Source organism: Poecilia latipinna, unplaced genomic scaffold, assembly GCF_001443285.1.
Source record: "Poecilia latipinna isolate Pla-1442-1.1 unplaced genomic scaffold, P_latipinna-1.0 Scaffold501, whole genome shotgun sequence".
Classification (NCBI taxonomy): domain Eukaryota; kingdom Metazoa; phylum Chordata; class Actinopteri; order Cyprinodontiformes; family Poeciliidae; genus Poecilia; species Poecilia latipinna.
The window spans coordinates 85137-105229 of record NW_015113117.1 but is presented as its reverse complement, the minus strand read 5'-3'; the positions used below and the strand labels follow the sequence as shown (position 1 = coordinate 105229).

At 37.3% G+C, this 20093-nt stretch overlaps 1 protein-coding gene across 1 annotated transcript in view; it reads right to left on the bottom strand.

Annotated features, from left to right (window-relative positions):
• Window positions 1-20093, bottom strand: part of naaladl2 (N-acetylated alpha-linked acidic dipeptidase like 2) — a gene marked incomplete at its 5' end in the record, with an annotated part of 155643 nt that overhangs the window by 83541 nt on the left and 52009 nt on the right. The window contains one exon of the mRNA XM_015040234.1: window positions 510-599. Within this exon, the coding sequence (XP_014895720.1) occupies window positions 510-599 (90 nt within the window). The remainder of the gene's footprint in view (window positions 1-509; window positions 600-20093) is intronic.

The window sequence follows — 20093 nt, the reverse complement described above, 5'->3', positions numbered from 1 at the left end:
GGAAAAATAAAAAATTTTTGGGGCCTTTTTTTTTTTGCCCCCCCCCCCCCCGGTCATCTTCCCTCCATTTTTCTGAGGCCCTCACTGTGACTCTGGCAGCCCCCACTTTGAAAAAACACTAACTTAAAGGGCCAGCTCTTCTACAGTCCCTGCTGCTGGAAGTTTGCCGCTGTCTCTTTAAAAAAAATAAATGAAATCAGAGCTTCTGGCGTTTAAAAGTGCAACTCAAAGTAATGTGTTCTTAATGTTGAAGTCAAACTGTTTCTTATTTCACAATGCATGTGTGTGAATGTGTGTGTCATGTGGGATGCTGTGGTACAGGGCCTGTGTTGGGGATAAAGGGTGTAAAATTCACATTTTAAGGATTCCTTCTCAATGAAGTCACATTATTGCATTTGTTTCTCCCAGTTAAATGACCAAGAAAGACACTTTTACTCTACCTGAGTATTACAATTACCAGATATTCAATTAAAGATGTTTGAGTGATTAGACAGACTCAGCAGCCCTACCTTTGCAATGGTTTCGTGGAACTTGAACAATGGGTCGAGTGTTTCTGGCGACTCTGCAGAGAATTGGGCCTCTGACAGGAAACCGGTGGTCTGAAGAGCAAAATGGAATCATTAGACAAGATACAAATGAAGATTTTGCATTTTCTCAATTAGTCTAAACTAATCTCAGTCACTTTAGAGGTAATTTGACCTCATCAACAAAACTCCTCAATACTGTTGTATTGAGGAGTTTTGTTGATGAGGTCAAATTTTGATCTTTAAACATAAATAATCATCTTTGCGGGGGGGGGGTTGTATGTGTATTTGGTGATGCTGTGTGAGTAATTGACAGAATATGAACCAAAGATCCTGACGGAAAATACATAAGCAATCACAATTAAACCAAACTGGGGGGGTGAATTCTTCATTGTTACTATGGTAACAGAGCCTTATCCCAACCAAACACTGCTTTGGTGTGTTGAAAGGAAGCTAAAATGAGTCTGAACATCTTGGCTGTATTCAGACATATAGGGCCTCACTCTGAGCACACACCTGTGGATTAGCACCCCCGCTCACCCCTCCCAGCTAGCTCAGAGCCATTAGCCTTAGACACGCAGTGCTAAAGAGCAGGCCAAATCAAGCACTCTGTTCTATACTTCACAGGGCCAGCATGAATGGCCAGGGAGAACTGAAGGTTTTAAACAAAAGAGCTTTAGCCAAGATCAAAGACACCTGAGTTTCATTCCCATTAAAGGCCTTTGTGTTGCTAATCTACACCTCACTTCATCTTTCACACAACAGGAGCTCGCCATGCCTTCATCTCAGCTTTCATGCCTACTTTTTTCCTTTCTGTTTTTTTCTGGCAAGAATTTAAATTACAATTGCAAAGAAAAAATATCATTAGAGGTTCATATGAACAAGCTACTAAATCAGTTAGCAGATTTGGTTATATCACTAATGGGTTATAAACGGGCTATCAAAGCATATAAATTGTTAGCTCATTGTGAGAGCTGCATACCATAAATAAAACTCACCTATCAGCCCTGCTGATGTTTCTTATTGATCTACTGAGGTCTGGAAAAATGAAGAGATCACATCATGATCTCAGTGTATGACGTCTATTTCAGTTTTAGTTGAATTTTAATAAAAGCAGAACCTATTCTACTTACTGAGGCTGATTAGCTAATTACCTGAACCAAATGTTTTATTTAAAGAAGGTGACTATTAAAATCGCTACAATGGTCATCAACTTTCCTCTTTCAATAGAACCAGGAGGATTACAAGACAATGTTGATGGTATCTAAAAATAGGAAGGCAGGAGGAAGTGCATCTTTTTCTGTCACCTTTGTATTGCTTTTATCTACCAACATGCTTCACACATTTTTATTTAAACAGGAAGTATTATGTATTTCTAGGCACATTGTACTGTTCTTTAGCACAATCAAGTCACTGTGTTATCTTTAGTTATAAAAAAACCCCTAAATATATCAAACATGACTTATAGTTTAACACAGGAGTGCCCAAAGTCGGTCCTCAAGGAATTAATTACTAATTATTCTGATTAATTTTAATGATTTTTAACCGCTTGTTTTATTTATTTGTTTTTGCTATGCCACCACAGCCACTTGGTCCTCTATGGCAGCGTGACGGCGCTGTGTGAAGAACACAATACAACAAGAGTACTGAGCCGGTTATGCTTAATAAGCATTTGGGCTGAAACAATTATTTGAATTAATTGTGATGAATCGATTATTGAAAAACAAATTTAGTAATCAATGAATCATTAGTTGGAGAATACAGACTGAAAATAAGGTCATTTGCTGAAAGAACAACATACTGAGATATGAAGCAAAAACTACAAAAAATGTACACATTTTACATTTAGGAGAAAAAAAAAACTTCTTTGTCCGTTAACCCAGTGGTTAAAGAAAAATCTGCAGAATGTGACTTTTTTTTTATCCAATTAACACTCAGAATAATTGATGATTAAAATAATCATTAGTCCTTATAGGCATCGTATTTACTTGGCCAAGGCAAAAAAATTAATTTTCCAATTAGCTGCATGCACAAAATGACGTGTACTCTGTTATCACATCAAAACAACCATACACATCGATACAAAATGTCAGTATTAGCATTTCTGTAAGAAGAAAATAAATCAGTGAAGGACCTCTTAAGCATGAAGGACAATAATTACAGGTTTGGACAAATGAAAGTATCCTGCTCATCACTCAGGACTGAGCTCTATCAAACTGCCTGTCCTTGAGGGAAAACATCTTCAGATGTCTATTTGTTTGAGGCCCACTCTGGGCTCTTTGTGACCCAACGGCTCTGTGGACATATTTCAGCATTTGCATGAAAAGAAAGAAAGCCCTTATTCTGTACAGGTGAATAATTTTAGAAAAAAAATTTCAATTGTAAGATTGTGTGGGTGGAAATGATCAGCAAGTGGCAAACAGAGAAGTTGTCTACTGAGCTAACAAAGGTTTTAGGAAATATGTTGATGCTTTTCTTTCTTTTGAATCTCTGGTGGAAAAATCTAAGATTTTAGGTATAAAATACATGTAGCTGCCTGGAACACGCTGGTGTGTAGTGTCAGTCATCCGCTCCACAATGCTAAGTGTAAAGCAGAAGGCAGCTGGACTTGTCTGGTTTTTTGAAGATGCTTCATCTCACATACAGAGTTCTTTCTGTCTGAACATGATTGGACGCAACAATCACATTCAGACTTCAGCTGATAACCAAACAGTCTTATCAACTGTTTGCAAAGTAATCAGTAAAAAGGACCATGGAAGTCACTAATGGAGCAGCAGCCATGTGAGTCACTGGCTCAGGGCTCACTGAGGTAACTCCAGATTTCAATCTGCATGGTGACAGTCAAACAGATACTCAGTGTGATGTATTACTGTCTCATGTACTCTGGCTGAGCTGGTGTTGATTGTTGATGTCGATGTACAGCAGTGATTGGTGACCTTCAGTTACTATAAAATGGCAGCAACTCATGAAATTGGTTCCCTTTCTTCATCTCCAGGAGTTTTTTCTGCTGGGACAGATGTTTGGACCCAGAAGGCTGGATAGATTTGGAAAAACAACGAGACCCACAGCTGCTTGACTACAGCTGTAGAAAAATTAAATATAGGCGGTTGTCTTTACAACTCTAAGACGTTTTTGCCTTCAGAACAATGAAACAAAATGTATTTAGAGAAAAAAAAAACAGTCCTCCCAGTACAGGAAGCAGTTTAGATTTTTGAATTAAAGAACTTTTCTTCTTAGATTTTATACATTTTTGACAAACATTCAAATGATGTAAAGGAATACATGATTTGCAACTTGCTGACTTTCTTACTGTATCAAAATGTTCTGCATGTGTTGCATGAAAATAACTTTAGTATTTTTTCTTTAAAACAATGCTAAGCAATGTTTTAAAATGCAATGGCCAAATTTCTTACAAGCTGTGGTGAACATGAAACTTCAGCTGATAACCAAGAGCTGCAGAGCTTCCCACTGGTGCTAAACTTAAGCATTTTGTCATGTTTTGTTTAAAATCTAAAATAAAATAAAAAAAGATCAAACTGGAATAGGACTGAGATTCTCTAATACACAGTTTGACATTTGTGAAAACAGAAAATCTCCTTTTCCCCCCAGAAAAAGGGGATTTATTTTTTATTTCACCCAAAATGTCTAAAATCTTGTTTCATCTTTTGAGCTCAAAGGATTTTGTTTTTTAAATCTCATTTCATTGGCTGGATGCATATCTACTCTGTCAGTTTTAAGTCTAAGCTTTGCTAATGTTTTGGAGATGCTGCATTGATAATAATGAACTTATAATCCATTTTCAAAGTAAAGGGATTTCCACATTTTCCCTGCAGAAAGTTTGCTATTGTCAACAACTCTAAATTGATGCTTTAGTTTGCCCCACAGGACGTATTTATTTGGTGACTATATTAAACTGGGAACAAACAGGGTTTGTAAAATTAAAGTGAGCATTAGATTTTTGATTTTTTATTTAATTTTACATAGTTTGAAAACTGCTTTTTGTTTTGACTAAGGTTGTCTTTATCCAATATTCCGATTTCTAATAAATAAAACAAAGAATAAAATGACTAAAAACCACAAAGTTATTACAGATGAACTGCTTGTGAGGCCTAACAAATTCTCAGATATTCACATCAGTTAAATCATACAATGGTTGCATGCGTCCAGAAATACATAAGTTAAGAGCTTTGTTAATATATTGGAGAAATACTTTAAAATCATATGTGGCAGAGGAAAACAGGGGGAAACAGACAGTTCAGCTGATACTCAGGAAAGAAGCAGTTGAGTGAAGGAGAGAGAGAGATAACATTAGAAAGAACAAAGGGAAGGAAGAGTAAAAGACAAAAAAGGGATGATTAAAAAATCTTTGAGTGTTCATGAAGTTAATGTAGTGAATCCTTGTAAAATGAACACCCAGACAAACATCCACTTTCATCACAGAATGGGTGCGAAGCGAGGAGAGGCGCTGCATCGCTGAGCTTAGTTCCACCTGAGCTGGATTGCCATTGATTTTTTTTCTCTGCCTCTCGTTTCTTAGAGAGGATCCCATCTGTCCATCTCCCTTCTCCCTGTCTTTCCAGGTGCTGAATGTAATTGGATTTTCTCACTGTAAAACTGTGTGTTTAAAACTCTGCTGGAGCTGGAGCTTGGACAGCCAGTCAAGCTTGGAAGCTAAGCTGAAAACAACAGATAGAGCGACTTCCCTAACACCTGCCATTTGTAAACAATTCGGAGTCTAAACATAGATATCTGTTTTCGGACGATCATTTTTTAAAGATATCTGTGTTTGTGAATGCCAAGTAAATAAACAGGAAAAATATTAAAGCTGCCAAAGTGAAAAGTCAAGCTGCCCACAGTCAATAAATATTATTGAAACTCAACATTTTATATTATTTGAAGTCATTTTGTTGGCATTTTATCTTGAAAACACAAAAACAGCCCAGGCAACGTACAGGTAAGCCCAGATGTTTACATAAACTGTAAACCTTCAGTTTCTCACTGTCTGACATTAATGTGAATGTTTACTGTTTTAGGTCAATTAGAATTACCACAGTTATTCCTGTTTTCTAAATATCACAAGAAGATGCCATTTTAAATTACTTTCTTCACTCAGAAGCTTCAACATACTATCACTGTGCTTCTAAGTAACACTGAACAATCCAGATAATGATGTCATGGCTTTATTCATTTACTTAACGCCTCTGCCTTTCTGCATTTGGGTCCTAAATCAACACCACTCACAACATGACAAGATAGATGCACTTCATGATATATGTGACATAACTACACTTTTTTTCCCCTTTTAAATAGCTACAATTCAGTCAGACTGGATGAAGACCCACTGTGCTCAAATATGTCTTATGTCTTTACTTTGGTTAGGCCCTTCTAGGACATGGAAACTTAAGTCCTTTGTAGTTTTTAACTGTTTTTTTTTTAAATCCAGATTTGTTCAGTATGTTGCTGCAGCTTTCTTCCTGTCAACTCTAACCAGCCCTTCTATGCTTGTGGACCCCTGCAGCTGTCCTCACTCTGTATTATATCACACTCATTCTGCAATCTCTTATTATCCCTTACAGTTCATAATTGCTACAAGTTGGTGAGGTAAATCAGGAACATAATATCAGTGAAGTGACTCAACTTTGATGGGGGCCATCCCATTGACTGTGAGGCATGAAGATGACACGTAGATCATGGAAGGAAAGGATAATCTAAAATGCTATAAAATGAAGTCTCTGTCATGTGACAAAATGTGAAAAAAAATTGGAACTGTCTAGCTAACTTTTAAAAAATGTCTCTTAGCTTACGCCAGAGGATGTCAGCTGTAGTCCAAACCCCCTAAAAGAGTTCCCTCCTTCTCATTAATAGGTTGTGTTTAATGTTTAACATTTCTAGGCCTTGATTTACTTGAACCACCAGCTCAAGGCCATCGATGCCCCGACACCAACAGAACCACTAAAAGTTCCAAAGCTTTCCTGTTGGAGGGGCTCCATTACCAGACTGCCCTCTTAAACATTTGGTAGGTTCATAAATATTAATGGGGTGTGCTCATGTACCATTATACTTTATTAAGAGGAGGAGAAATGTGTGTAAATTTGCTAGTAGAAAGTATTAAAATAAATTAGTTATAATAAAAACTTTGTGGTTCTTTTCATTCTATTAAATGTCCTCCAGCAAATTAAAAATGATCTGACTGAAGCCGTGTGCTGAGACAATATCGTGCCCTGGCTTTCCAAATATTTGAGAAGTTCTCTCTTGTTCACCTTCACCCACTGCAGCGTCTGCTTCTTGAGCTTTATGCTTCAGGACATTACCAAGGTTGGACCATTAAAGGGAAAGCCCAGAGTCTGAGGTAAGAATCTGATTACACCACCTTTCCACAAAACCAAGGTTTTCAGTTATCACAAAACAGTAAGAATAACAGGCTAGAAAATGATTTGAACTTTTAAAAACACATAAAACTTTTATATTTCACTACTTCTTAAACAAAAATGTGTGTAAAAATACAAGTACAACAGATTCAGGTAATTAAATGCATAATCTAAATGTTATGAACTCTTTACCAAGGTGAAAATCTGATAAGTTGTCCACCATCTTGCTCACCTTCACCCACTGCAGCGTCTGCTTCTTGAGTTTCATGCTTCAGGACAGGTCTCCAACTGGGACATACCCTTTACATGTTGTTAATGTTGAAGCGTTTTTGTAAGTTGTAATTGTGCATTGTTAATGTTTTAGTAATTTGCAATCGCGCTTTCTTAATGTTGTGTTTTTGAATTTATTGAAGTGGTTTGCACCTCAGGGCCACCGTAGATTTGGGTCAAAAAACCTTTTGAGAAAATCAAAGACACCAGCTACATTTCTACTCAATTATGTGAATTTTAAATAACATTAAAATGTAAAAAAGAAAATGCAAATTAGCTAATTTTTCTTCTCCAACCACGCTATGTAGAGTTCAATTTAATCAAATATTGATGCTAAAAATGGCAATAGTAAACAGGAAGTAGAGCTCAATACAGAGTACAGTTAAGGTGCATTCTTTGTTGGTAGAAAATATTAAAAAATAAGCTGTTTCAAATGTTTCAAATGAAATATCATACAAAATCATTCTCTGGATTCATTTTCCAGTTCTGTCACTCACAGAATTTCAACTGTATTTGTTGGAATTCTGGTGTGTGTGTGAGATCTGTTCTCGGAGAAGATCTTTGCTGGGAGCTCTTATGGCAACTACGCATTCAGTTTATAAACACAGAGCCAAGGCACAACACGCCTTTTACCAGCAAAGTTAATTCAATCCAGTCATATATAAATTCCAATTAGCAATCTATTAATGCAGTCAAGCTCAGCTTTTTATTCAAATTAGTTAAACAATGTTTGACTATGAAGTAAAAAAAATATACATGGTTTCCATTTTGTTTTTACCAATTAACATCTGAAAAGTGTCAGCCCTTTTCATCGGATATCCCCAAAAAAGACACCACAAACAAATAAATCTGACATATTCTTTCATTATTGTAGCAAATAGAAATCATTTTGATCATTCTAACTGACCTGAAACAAGGGAAGTTTGGTCTGATTTAACCGAACTCAGTGAGAGAAAAAGGTGTATGTGACTTTTTATTGAGCGTATGTAAACTTCTGGACGCAAGAGTAACTCGGCTGCAGGGATTTGAACATTTTCAGACGCACAAGGATCAATCCAACTGAAAACTATCAAAATTTAACAACCTGTGTGAGGTTAGACATTTCAGTAGTAAGTGAGACAATAAAACACAGCTCTGTACTAAATCTCCTGAGAGGCAAAACAAAAACTTTAATGCAGGATATTTCTGGGCCCTGCGCTCTGATATTTAGAAATACATAGTCATGTGCTACCTCATTAGAAACCTGGAAAAAATTATTAGCATTTCAACTGTAAACATCAACCTCCACTGAATGAGTGAACACATTGGGACGTTACTTCCATATCCAACCTCAGTGTTAAAACATGGTTGAAGTAACATTACTGTGACTAAATCAATACCAATGCATCAAAACATCTATGCTTGTGTAACACAACTCTTCCCGTGACCTTTACCATTCAGTGCCTGTTTCTCATAGATATTGTGGAAATTAAGACCAACACTCAGTGCAATCTGAGGTTTTGCATTATCAAGGCTCTCTTCAAATGACAGGGTGATAATAGCTTAGAATGGAGCTTTACAGTAATCACAGAGGCAATCACTGTATCCATCATTACGGTGATTGCAAGGTAAAGTTTAAAAATACTGCGAACATTACAATTAGTTGTTCTCAATGGGTACTTGCACATTCTTGATTGGCTGACATTGACATTTAATGCTGCATTAGCAACAGTTGAGGAAGGCTTCAAATTCCGGGTGATGAGCTGCGTTTCTGGAAAGGTCTGCATGGGTCCATTCAGCTGATATGGAAGAAACTGTGATGAATCAAAAGTAGGTAAAATGAGGCATTTATGAGGGAAGACAGCCTAATTTATCAGTGGACATATTTAGATTAGAACAGAGTCTGCTGCCACCAAGAGGAAGAGCTCACTGCACTTTGTGGTGGGTTTGTTGTAGCCTTTCAGTTTGCTGTTACTAAGGGATCATGCCCAAAATATGTCAAACGGAAGACATAAAACACATTTTGCTGAATAGCCTTGTCTATGAATTTACTTAAACAAAGCAGACATGTCCGTCTTCTCAGACACAGTGATGGTTTTTAATATGAGCAAGAAGGTAGTTGGCATTAGAATGGGTTGCCTGGTTCCTTACACAGCCAGCAACTTTTAATAAAATATCATATTATTCAGTTTCTACCATTAGTTACTCACTAAATAAATCACTAAGTTAGGTACTAAGATAATGTAGATATTGAATTAACGCTCACTATTTAAGGGGATGCCACACTTGGCATCTTAAACTACATGAAGTTGAAGAGAGTCAGTGGGGAGAAAATATCTGGGTTTCCTCCCAGGTCCTGTTAACTCTACTTCTGCTTATCTGGATTCAGTGGTAAACAGGTGGACAAATGTAAGGAGAGAGGGACAAAAAATGGATTTAATATATAAAGGTAAACTCCTATGATTTTACATCCTGTCATACTGTTGTCATTGTCATGTACAAGATGACCCAATCGATTCCTCAAAGAATATACACTGCCAACTTTATTTAGCTGAACCCCTGCAGCTAAGTCTGTCCGGTTGTTGTTATTAATCACCGAGTATCTATGAAACATAAGAGAATGTTTCTATCCTCTGCACTGCAATCCTGTTCCTGGCACACTTCATCTTTCTGGCAGTTATTTGATTATACCTTGGGGCACAAAAAAGTAAGAGAGAGAAACAGAGAGTATTAAAAAAAAGTTGAATTAGAATCTGACAGTGAGGAGAAAATGATGGAGAAAGAGGAGATGAAGAGTTGGGAACGCTCAGATAAAGAACGACAGTAACATTGCGTGGATCAATAGGGTTTGGTTTCAAAACATTTCATTTCCTTCCTCTCATCTTCCAGTCTTGGTTTCTTTAATACACACTTTATTTTCTCATTCTGTCTTTCTCCGGTTTCAAATGTTTACATCAGGGTGGTCCTCAGTGACAAACTGAAGCAGTTTGTTCTGCTGTTACAGAATCCCAGTGGCCAAAGCAAGCTAGGAGAAATCAGAGCTGGGTCCCATTACCATTTTAATTAAGGCCATTGTACAAATGAAAGTGGTGTCATTACTGAGCCAGAGTATTTGGACTTGAGTGGGTGGGAAACAGAAGACCTCACCGTTGGTCATTATGTACCACTCTATGAGCTCCACTCTAATATTCACTACAGGACATCTACAAGCTCATGCAATATTCACATGAAGTCCATTCACCATCATTACCACATGGTCATAAATGCTCAAGAATGACATTTATGAAGATGCACAAGACAACATTCGTATAATACTCTGATGGAATGGATCACCATTAGATTGACTCGGGTTCCTTTTCAGCGCTGTGGCCAAGGTAACAGAGCCATAATGCTGTTAATTTAACAGTTAGTTCAGCATTAAATCATTGGGAATTAAGTGATACAATGATATGTAGACTAGAGCAATTTTTTTCCAACTCCTGTTTATCTTTTACAACATTTCTAAAATGCAGGTTTCTCTGAAGAGGACCTCAAGACCCGTCTTTTAAAAAAAATACTTTCTCAATACTTTTCTTCCACACTTTTATCAAAGATTCTTTGGTTCAGCGTTCTAACAAGAAGGAAAAATATCTCCTTAGACAAAAGCCTTTTGGACTGAAGTGGAACAAAAATGACACCAGAATAAACCACAAGCACATATCAGAGAACATAACTTCAAATCTATTTATCTTTCCTTCTGCACACATTTATATCAGTATATTTTCCATCTTGGTATGTTGGTTGCAGCTGAATGTGTAAGTGTGGGTATATGAGTATACATGTCTCTGTACATTCCTTTTAAATGACTCTCAGCCCTTACAGGATCCACCAGCGTATCAAATTAGATGCATGTTGGCCTGTCAGGATGTGTTAGGGCTGCATGACAAGCCAGCACACACAGACTGCACTGGCACTCAGACGTTTTGCATACACTCAGTCATGTATGCTTTAATTACACTGTTTGCTAGCTGGTTGTGGAGTGCAGCAGCTGAAGGACACTGACAATAACCACCTCCCTCTCCCTACATAAGACATACACCCAAACAATGTAAAATATGTGGGGAAATATGACCTGCAAACAATTTCTGGGTCTTAGAATTCAATTAAACATTCATGAAGACATATATCAATACTTAAAGCAGACACTGCTTTAAGTATGATGTGAAAAGAGTCAGTGACATGTTTCCAGAACCAGACTGAAGAATAGAGGAGACTGGAACATTTGCTGTTACTAGTTTTAGTCTGTGGAATAACTTACCCTTTAACATTAGGTCTGCACATAGTCTGGAACACTTCAAATCATTACTTGGCATTTACTTAAGATATTGTCATTTACCTGTCCTGTCTGTTTAATTTATTGAGTTTTATTTTTATGTGTTTTTATGAATACTGTACAGCATGTTGGTGCAGTTATTTGTTTTTAAATGAAATTGACATTGACTACATGCAATTTACTGAGCTTTCTTAGATAAATTTCTCCAAACTGGCATTATGAACTGAATTGCACTATACAGCATTATAACCAGAGTTAAGGACGGTCTGTAACTCAATCTGTCTACATGTTTGGATTGTACTGGAAGGACTGGGACTACTTGATATGAACTGGAGCTTCTAAGGGACTAGAGACGGCACTTGTGCTTTGGCACCTGAACTGAAGCAAAGGGACAAATAATCTACAGCTATTGATGCCATCAGGGGCAACATTAAAACTCTCAACTCTCAAGTTTGCCCAGCTAACAACATTTCACATGGATCTGTGACTGTATCATTTCCACCATTTCCATCCATTATTATTTTTTTGTTTGTTTTCTCTGAACACTAAATAGTGTCAGATGCCTTGGAATCTGGGATTACTGTTCTTTATCCATCTAACCACATTGGAGTAGGTAAATCCAGAATGCACAGATGAATTTAGGAAAATGTTATTTTGAGTCATTTATATTTAGCAAAACAGCCATGGAAAGAGTTAACTAAAGGGAAGTTATGCCTTTCCTCACCATTTAATTGTAGTGTCCTTCTTGTTATGGTAAAATATTTTCTTTAATCTTTATTTTGCATCTCAACCTAGCTACTAAGCTTCCCCCAAAGAGTCTGTAATAGAGAGATCAGAGAAACAGATAAGGCAGATGATTCAAAGCTGCCAAATGAGAATTTCCTCTGTTAGCCTGTGTTTCCATTTATGCTTTAGTCCAACTGATAAGCAAACTTAATGGAACATGCATCAATATTTCCTAAATCCCAGATCTATCTACTTATCGCTTTATTATCTGAGGACTGAAATAGCTTCAATAATCCCGGAAAATTATAAATCTTTAGGCTACAGAGAGAAATATGAAGCAAGCAAGCAGATGTTACCAGAAAGACCATGCTGCAATTGTTATTTTTCCAGACATAGGTGCTAGCACCCAATGTCTACCTGTCATCCTGTAAACACCTCCCAGGGGCGATATTGTGATTTTCTGAATATTTGCTTTCAGAAAATTATTTCCTTAGTTCAATAAAAGAAAGGGTCAGTAAGTATATGATATAAAATTAAACTGGTTCAGTGGGAAGATTAGTCTTCTCGTCATCTGTGCCGCTGGTAGAGGTCCTTAGCCCCAAGCTGCCTCCAGATCTGCTTATCGCTGTAAGAATGTGGGAACGTTTGTGAATGCGATTGGGAAACCATGGATCCAATGTGACCAGAAGAACACACTATAAATTTAGTCAATTTACAATACATCAAGAAAGAATTTATCTTCCATCCCCACATTCCAGAGTGTGTGGGAGTGTGATCTGAAACAAATCGGTGCTCTGCAGCTAACAGTACTAAATCCTGTATTCCAGCCCATTGAACTGAACAGCTGTTTAAGATACCTTTTTGTACAATTATGTGTGAAAGAGGTAAACTAGTTCTCCTCAAGCAATAAGTAAAAAAGAAAAGAAAAACAAGGAAGAGAAAGAGAACAGCACGTGAGGGGTGTAGATGAACCATAGAAGGAGGATACATACAGGCCTAGCCCACATGTAGCCGGGTCTTTTTCAGACCTATTATTTTCCATAAAATAATCTTGTGCACACCTGATCGGTTTAAGAAAACTGTTCATCCACACAAAACCACTGAATTCCATCAAATAAGTGTTGTTTAAAACACGCCAAACCCATAGAGGGCAGTGCAGGGCAAAGCTAAAACCTATCAGCCATCACAATCTTTCAAAACAACCATGACTTGTTAGGAATTAAACATGGCGGCAATGTCACGGCTCTGACGTCACATTGCAGACTGTCATGTGCTTACCTCCAAATCTCAGGTTCCAATATTCACACGCAAATGCAAAAAAGGAGAATTCACAAATCTTTAATTTGGCTGGATTGTTCAGTGCTATTAAATAATGTTTGAGTGCTATACTTTAGTACTATTAAATGGAAGTTAGATGTGGATGAAAGACCAAAACATATAAAAACCTGTTTAGTTTATCAGATAGCCAGCTACATGTGAATAAAACCACAGATAGAGAGAGCAGCCAGTAGTGATGAAGACTAATGACGGGGCAGTCAACTGAAATATAATCTTATAAAAGAGTTCACACTTTTTCACAATTTTTTATGCACAAATTAAGATTGATTTGCTCTCACACCAAAAAAGAATCAGCTGAGGCACAATCACAAATAACGTAGGATAATATATTTTAATTATGTCAGATAGTTCTCTGAAAAGTTCACATAAACATATCTGCATTGATTTATGTAAGCCTGTAGAACTCTGGAGAAACTACCCTTGGCTGAAGTCTAGTGGTCTGTTCTGTCTCAACTGGTCACTGTGATCTATGCAGTGCCAGCTAATGGTGGCAAACTGGTGGCACACACCATCACTACATCACATCCTTAGTAACTAAGCTGTATAGAAAGGCTTAAGAAGTGTTAAACAAATAACTAAGTACCAAACAAAAGGCCAAACAGCCAAAGGAAGGAGAGATGAACTTACAGAAACACAGAAAATAAGCTGTAAGGTAGAAACAGACATTTGGGGAAACAATGGAACTTCTTTTCATTCTGCCAGACATTAAAGAGGAATGATATTAAATTACAAGTGTGAACTGTCCTTTATTTGTTTTTCTTTGCAGTGCCTCAGATTTGGAACCATTTTGTGTATATGAACTGCTGTCTGACACTGAGGAGCTTTGTAGGGCCTTACAATGGGCTTTTGACAGAATTAGGGGTGTTAGACTGAGCCCATTATGGAGGTTGCCAGCTTTTCACTTGATCCTCCTCTGAGTCGTCCTTCTGGAAAGTTCTATAAAATTAAACGTGGCTCCCTAAAATCCTTTTCCAGTAAGCAACCCGGCTCATCATCTTCACCAACAGAGTTACGTGACCATGGCCATGTTCCAGAACGCTGACGCCAGACGCAAAACCTGTCCTTAACAGTCCCCTACCCTGATCTGTAGTTTTATTATTTACTTTATCTTCTTTGAGCTTCTTTTTTACCATCTGCATCAAGACAGTTTTTAAAATGAACTTTTTCTCTTCCCCTCTCTTTAGATGGACTGTCTAAATTCCTTTCTATGCTTATCTTTGCACAAAGGTTTTGATTTTTATCTAACAAGTCCAGAGTTCAGCAATAAGACATTATGAGCTTTAAATAGATGAGAAGAAAGGTTTAGCATCACATGCTACATCTTGTGCATGTGATGACACATGCACATGACATAAAGTCAGATCAGGTCTGGACTCATCTGACTGATCAGAGTGTAATCCACTCTGCATGTTTGCATAACTTAAGGTTAGTAGTTTTTTTGATTTTTTTTTTCAAATTACTTTTACAAATTCTATGTAAACATATTCCTTACCACCTACAAGGTGTCTGATTATATGGCAGATGAATACAATATCAATAACTCAACAGCCAAACATCCATTAAAGCATTAGGAGAAGAACAAGCGATCTGTCAAGAAAAAGGGCAGAGGTTTTATACGAGGTAAATTTGGTCTTTGTTTCTACTAATGTGATAAATCATTTTACAACCCGTTACATTTCTAACTTCAGCCAATGCTTTTTTTTTTTTTTCAATGCAAGTGAACCAGGGTAATGATCATTCTTTGAGACACTCCAGAGCCCACCAATATGCTTCGATTGAGGATCTGTTTAAACAGGCTCTGGTCAGACATCAACAGCAGAACTCCTAAAGGTTGTGTTAATTCAGCTCCTGAACATAATAACCTCATCAATAGAAACATTCCAAGAACTTAAATTAAAACTAATAGAAGAGATAGTGTTTCTCTTGTATTAAGAGGTTGCATTTTTCATAAACAACCTGTTTAGTTATTAAAAGGCTTTTGGTGTTTTTTGGACAGTCGTTTTTTTGCAGAACTTAATAAAATGCCCCACATCCAGTAAACGCTGATGATCTTCCTTCCCTATAATGTGAACTGAAGCAAACAAATCATCCAACAGTTCATCAGTTTTGGTGAGTCAGCCACTGCAAATTGTGCTTTATAATCTGTTCATGAGAAAATGTAGATGACTTCCCAATAAACTGATCGGATCATAGCGTTTCTTTGAAATGAATACTTAAAAATCGCCATAGGAGGATAAATACTAGCGCGCTCATAAGTAAGCAAACAGGAAGTGGAATATTAAATACACTCAGGGATTCAGATCCTACTTTGGTGGGTGACTCATAATGAGTGCTGCAGGGGAGAAAGCAAAAGGGACAGAACCAGGCAGCACCATCCAAGTGGTTCTGATGTGTCCCTGTGTGGGTAGAGCAGGTGCTAAAAGTCCCCCAACATCACCAGTTCTGCTTAGTTTTATTCATCTAGCAAGGGATTATAAAGAAATGTCATATCAGGGTACTTGAGAAGACTAACAGGTTCAATTCATATCCAGATTTCATTTAAAATCAATCCTGAAGATTAGAGTACAATCAAGTTCCACTAGTGTATCAGGATTCAACAAAAAATACATAAAATGCTTCAAACACAAAGAACAGAATAGAATCATTAGCTTTGGAGTCATTCTTACTTGTGAATAGCATGTAGTTACAGTGGTCTTTCCATGCATAATTTAGAGTGTGTTCTGCTCTAGTGGTCACTCTTCTGTGATGCTTCCTTCTCCTGTATACTTTTCCAGTATTTTTCAGTTTCTCTTCTTGGTGGGTTGGCTCATGTGTGATTACCCTAACAATGGCACTACTCTTCATCTAGTCCAGTGGAGACATTGACTTGTTTATTCTTCTGTCTCTTGGAATCTTTTTTTGGCAGTCTTGGCATCTGTTTGTATTTCTAAGGTATCCTCTAACTGACTTCACCCCTCTGGGGTTTATGAATAACAGATTTATATCTTTATTTATATGTGTGTGAGTGTGTTTGGTTTATTTTTTCAAATGCGATTCTTCAAAGTAGGTGAATTGACCTCAGTTAAGATGGGGAGTCAAGATGGGAAGTGTTTCTGTGTACTTGTGTGTAGTTTGTGTGAGTTCTCCCTGGTGTTCCCACCGTTAGTAGCTGTTAATAGTTGTTTTTGGCCTGACAGCAGAAGAGCTGGAAGCAGCTGTAATATACTTCCATCGTTTCTCATCAGCTTCAGACTTCCAGAATGACTGGTAGCACCGTCAGGTATTCACTGCCACTAAACAAGACTCAATTTAGTGTGTTTTTATAGCCAAGACACGCTGCATGAGGAATGCCAAATGCCACTGTAAAATTGATGTAATAAAATGGTATATCAGCTAGAAGAAGAAAAAAAAACACAAGATCAAGCCTCAATGGGTTCCAGTAGTACTTGTTATATAAAACTGCTGTGACATTTGTGTGTCCTTTCAAAAAATGCACTAACTCACATGTTTACTGGTGCGTGTATAATGCTAGTTGCATCGCTCTTCCTGCACTGGGACGTCTGAGTAAAAAATATGTCAGAGCAGTTCATTCATAATGTAGACTGCAACATATCTCTGCAAAAGGAACATCTTAGAGATATGCAGTTTCATAGTTGATAGATCAAACTAGATGAAGTGTTAATTATTAAGGAAAGTTACAACCACATACTGAACCTCACTCACACTATAATACAAAATCTAAATGAATGTGTTCTTGGAAAAAACAAAAAAAACAAAAAAAAAAAAAACATATGATAAAAGGCTTACAGCAATCCTTTAACCCTTCATACAGATATTTTCAACTAGAAAAAGGTCTGAGCTTCATCATCACCATCATTTGTATTTTCTTCAATATCGTTGTGATCAATATGAAAAAACACAAGTAAGATCCAAAACTACTTCTGGAAAAACAAATAAAGCTGCTAAGTGAACTGACCTGCATGCATAAGCAGCAGGTAAATAGAGGCACTTGTTTTATTCAGGAGTGGAAGTTTTAAACCAGGACAGTAAAAGTCATCTGGCTGGAACCTTCCACCAATTAACCATTAGTACATTTGCCTTATTAGTTGATTAAAATAACTTTTGTTCTGAAAGTTGGTTTTCTTGTGGTGTGGGTTCTTTAATTGTTTAAGAGTAGGGTTGGAAGGAATTTGCACATTCTTATCCTTCATTTTTTATCTTTCTTTAAAGTTGAACTCTTTTGGGAATTTTGGAATAATTATTAGTAAAACCTGCCAAAGGGTTTCCTATTCAGCTTTAACAGAGACAAGAGTCTGTCCCTAGAGTAAAGTACATGTTTGTGTAAAACTGTAGATAACATCTAAAGCAAAATGAAGTGATGATATAATGCATTTGTGAATTAACTTGCATAGATTCTTTATCTTTTGCTGTACATCGGTACATTTTTGCCTCACGACCCTGTTTCTATGACTGCAGTTCAACAGCTGAATGAGCAGCTTGTTACATTGTTTTACCTGGTAAATATGCACTCTGTCCCACACACAGACAAGATGCAACAACGTCATTATCTTATTATTGGCGACCCCCTATATAGAGGCACAAGGTATATTTAATCTGTAAATAAGAATATTTCTATTATTGATTGGTTGAAATTGTGAATTTGTTTTATTGTATATGAATATTGGTATAGTTTTTGAGTAAGGGTTGATATTTTAGTAGTGAATGTTAATATTTTGTTCAAACATTAGGGTTGTAAGAGTGTGTTTTTGTAGCTGTACGTACAGCTCTGGGTTTACTTCCAATAAACCTCACTGCTCATCAGTAAAGCCACAATCCCTCATTTTGGGGGTTCTGCTACAATAACCAAGTCTCCTTTAAGTTTCTCAGTAGGGCTGGTATCAGTCCTCATCAGGTTCCTGCTAAATATTGAACTATGCATGCTGAAAGTAAACTTATGCAGGCATTCGGGGGTCTATACAAGGTTACAAATTCTGTCACATCATCTTGAAAACATCCCATAACTGAAGGATAGAAAGAGGGGCATGTTAGAAAATGTTAGAAAGCCAGAGACACAGAAAATTCACTTTGGGGAAGCAGAAATGACCTGCTGCTGTCTCTAGGCTGCTAGATTGGACTGAACACCATAGCACTGCTTCCAGAACCACCTGTCCCCAGCAGCTAACACAGACACTTCCTCTTTGATTAGCATCACAATTCGAAGTTAGATTCACAGCTTTTGTGTTTCACCTGTTGTCACTGAGCCAACAACTTTTTCTGGTATGGGTTCTTCAAAGATGCAAAAGGTACGAGTCCAAAACAATGCTGCCACCTTCGTCCCTACCTGTCTGGAGGACTGCAGCTGTCTCTATCTGTAGAGCGCGGCAGGAATAGCCTGTGGTATAAACACAGCACTTGCCAAAGTCAAGTTGAAGATCCCACTGACTTAATATTTCACTATCCCTACCTGAACCTGAAAGTTGCCCTAAAACATGTAGCTGCAAAGATGAGCTCTTGTCAGATATTCCTCTCACACCTCAGTGCCCTGCCTGAGTTTTTCCCTCCAGAGCCCCAAAGCCAATGCATCTGCCTGATGACACATGTCAGAAATGACACCCACGTTGCACCGACGGGAGAGAATTTTACTTCCAGATTTCTGCACGCAGAGGTGAGAACACAGACTGAAGGACATTTGAAAATTTGCACGCAATCCCAATGAGGAAGAAATAGTTGCACATCTGGCCTCATAATGCCATTACTTCACTGTCATTTTTAGAAGAACATGTTTTTGTGCACAACTGAACTGAATTTAACAAACTGACCCTATAAGGTCAGATAAGTATAGACTATACTATACTTATCGTATAGTATAGTCTTATACTATTACGATAAGACGTAATGGTATGTTTTCACGATGGCTCAACAACAACTTTGTCCAACAAACTTTAGTTGCTAGAGGTGCATAACAACATCACGAAGGAGAACTTGACGAAATGAGAGAAACAGATGTTAAATACAGAACAAATACTGTTCAGTGAACCACATGTCATTTCTGAACTCCACAGAACTGCTACTGTACACAACATCTGGCGCTCTCACAACACATTACCAACTCAACAACTTTGTTTGCTCAGCACGAGGATGAATGGATGCAATTACAGATGCGGCAGATTATGTATTGTAATCTGCATTATCACCATAGAACAAAGAGCCCGAAAAGGTGCTCATATGGTTAAAGTCACATCAATGTGCTTTGAGAAATGATCTTACTTTGTACACACACTGTGGCCAGATGTTGAGTACAGTCACTTCTGTTGTTTCAATATTCAAGGTTCAATGGAAACTTTATTATTCCACTAAGGGAAATTCAAGTGGCCCCACACTGGACATATCATAAAGACACATAATGTGAAACAAATTATAGAACTGACAATAGCTGTAACACAATCTGGACATAGCAAAAATACCAAGGAATAAAATAACAAGGATAACCCTTGTGACAAAATAATGTACCTAAGTAGATTTTAGATAGGCTGCATTTTTCTGAAATACATTTTTAATGTTATCAAGTAGATGGACCTATGTTTTTGAAAATGTATT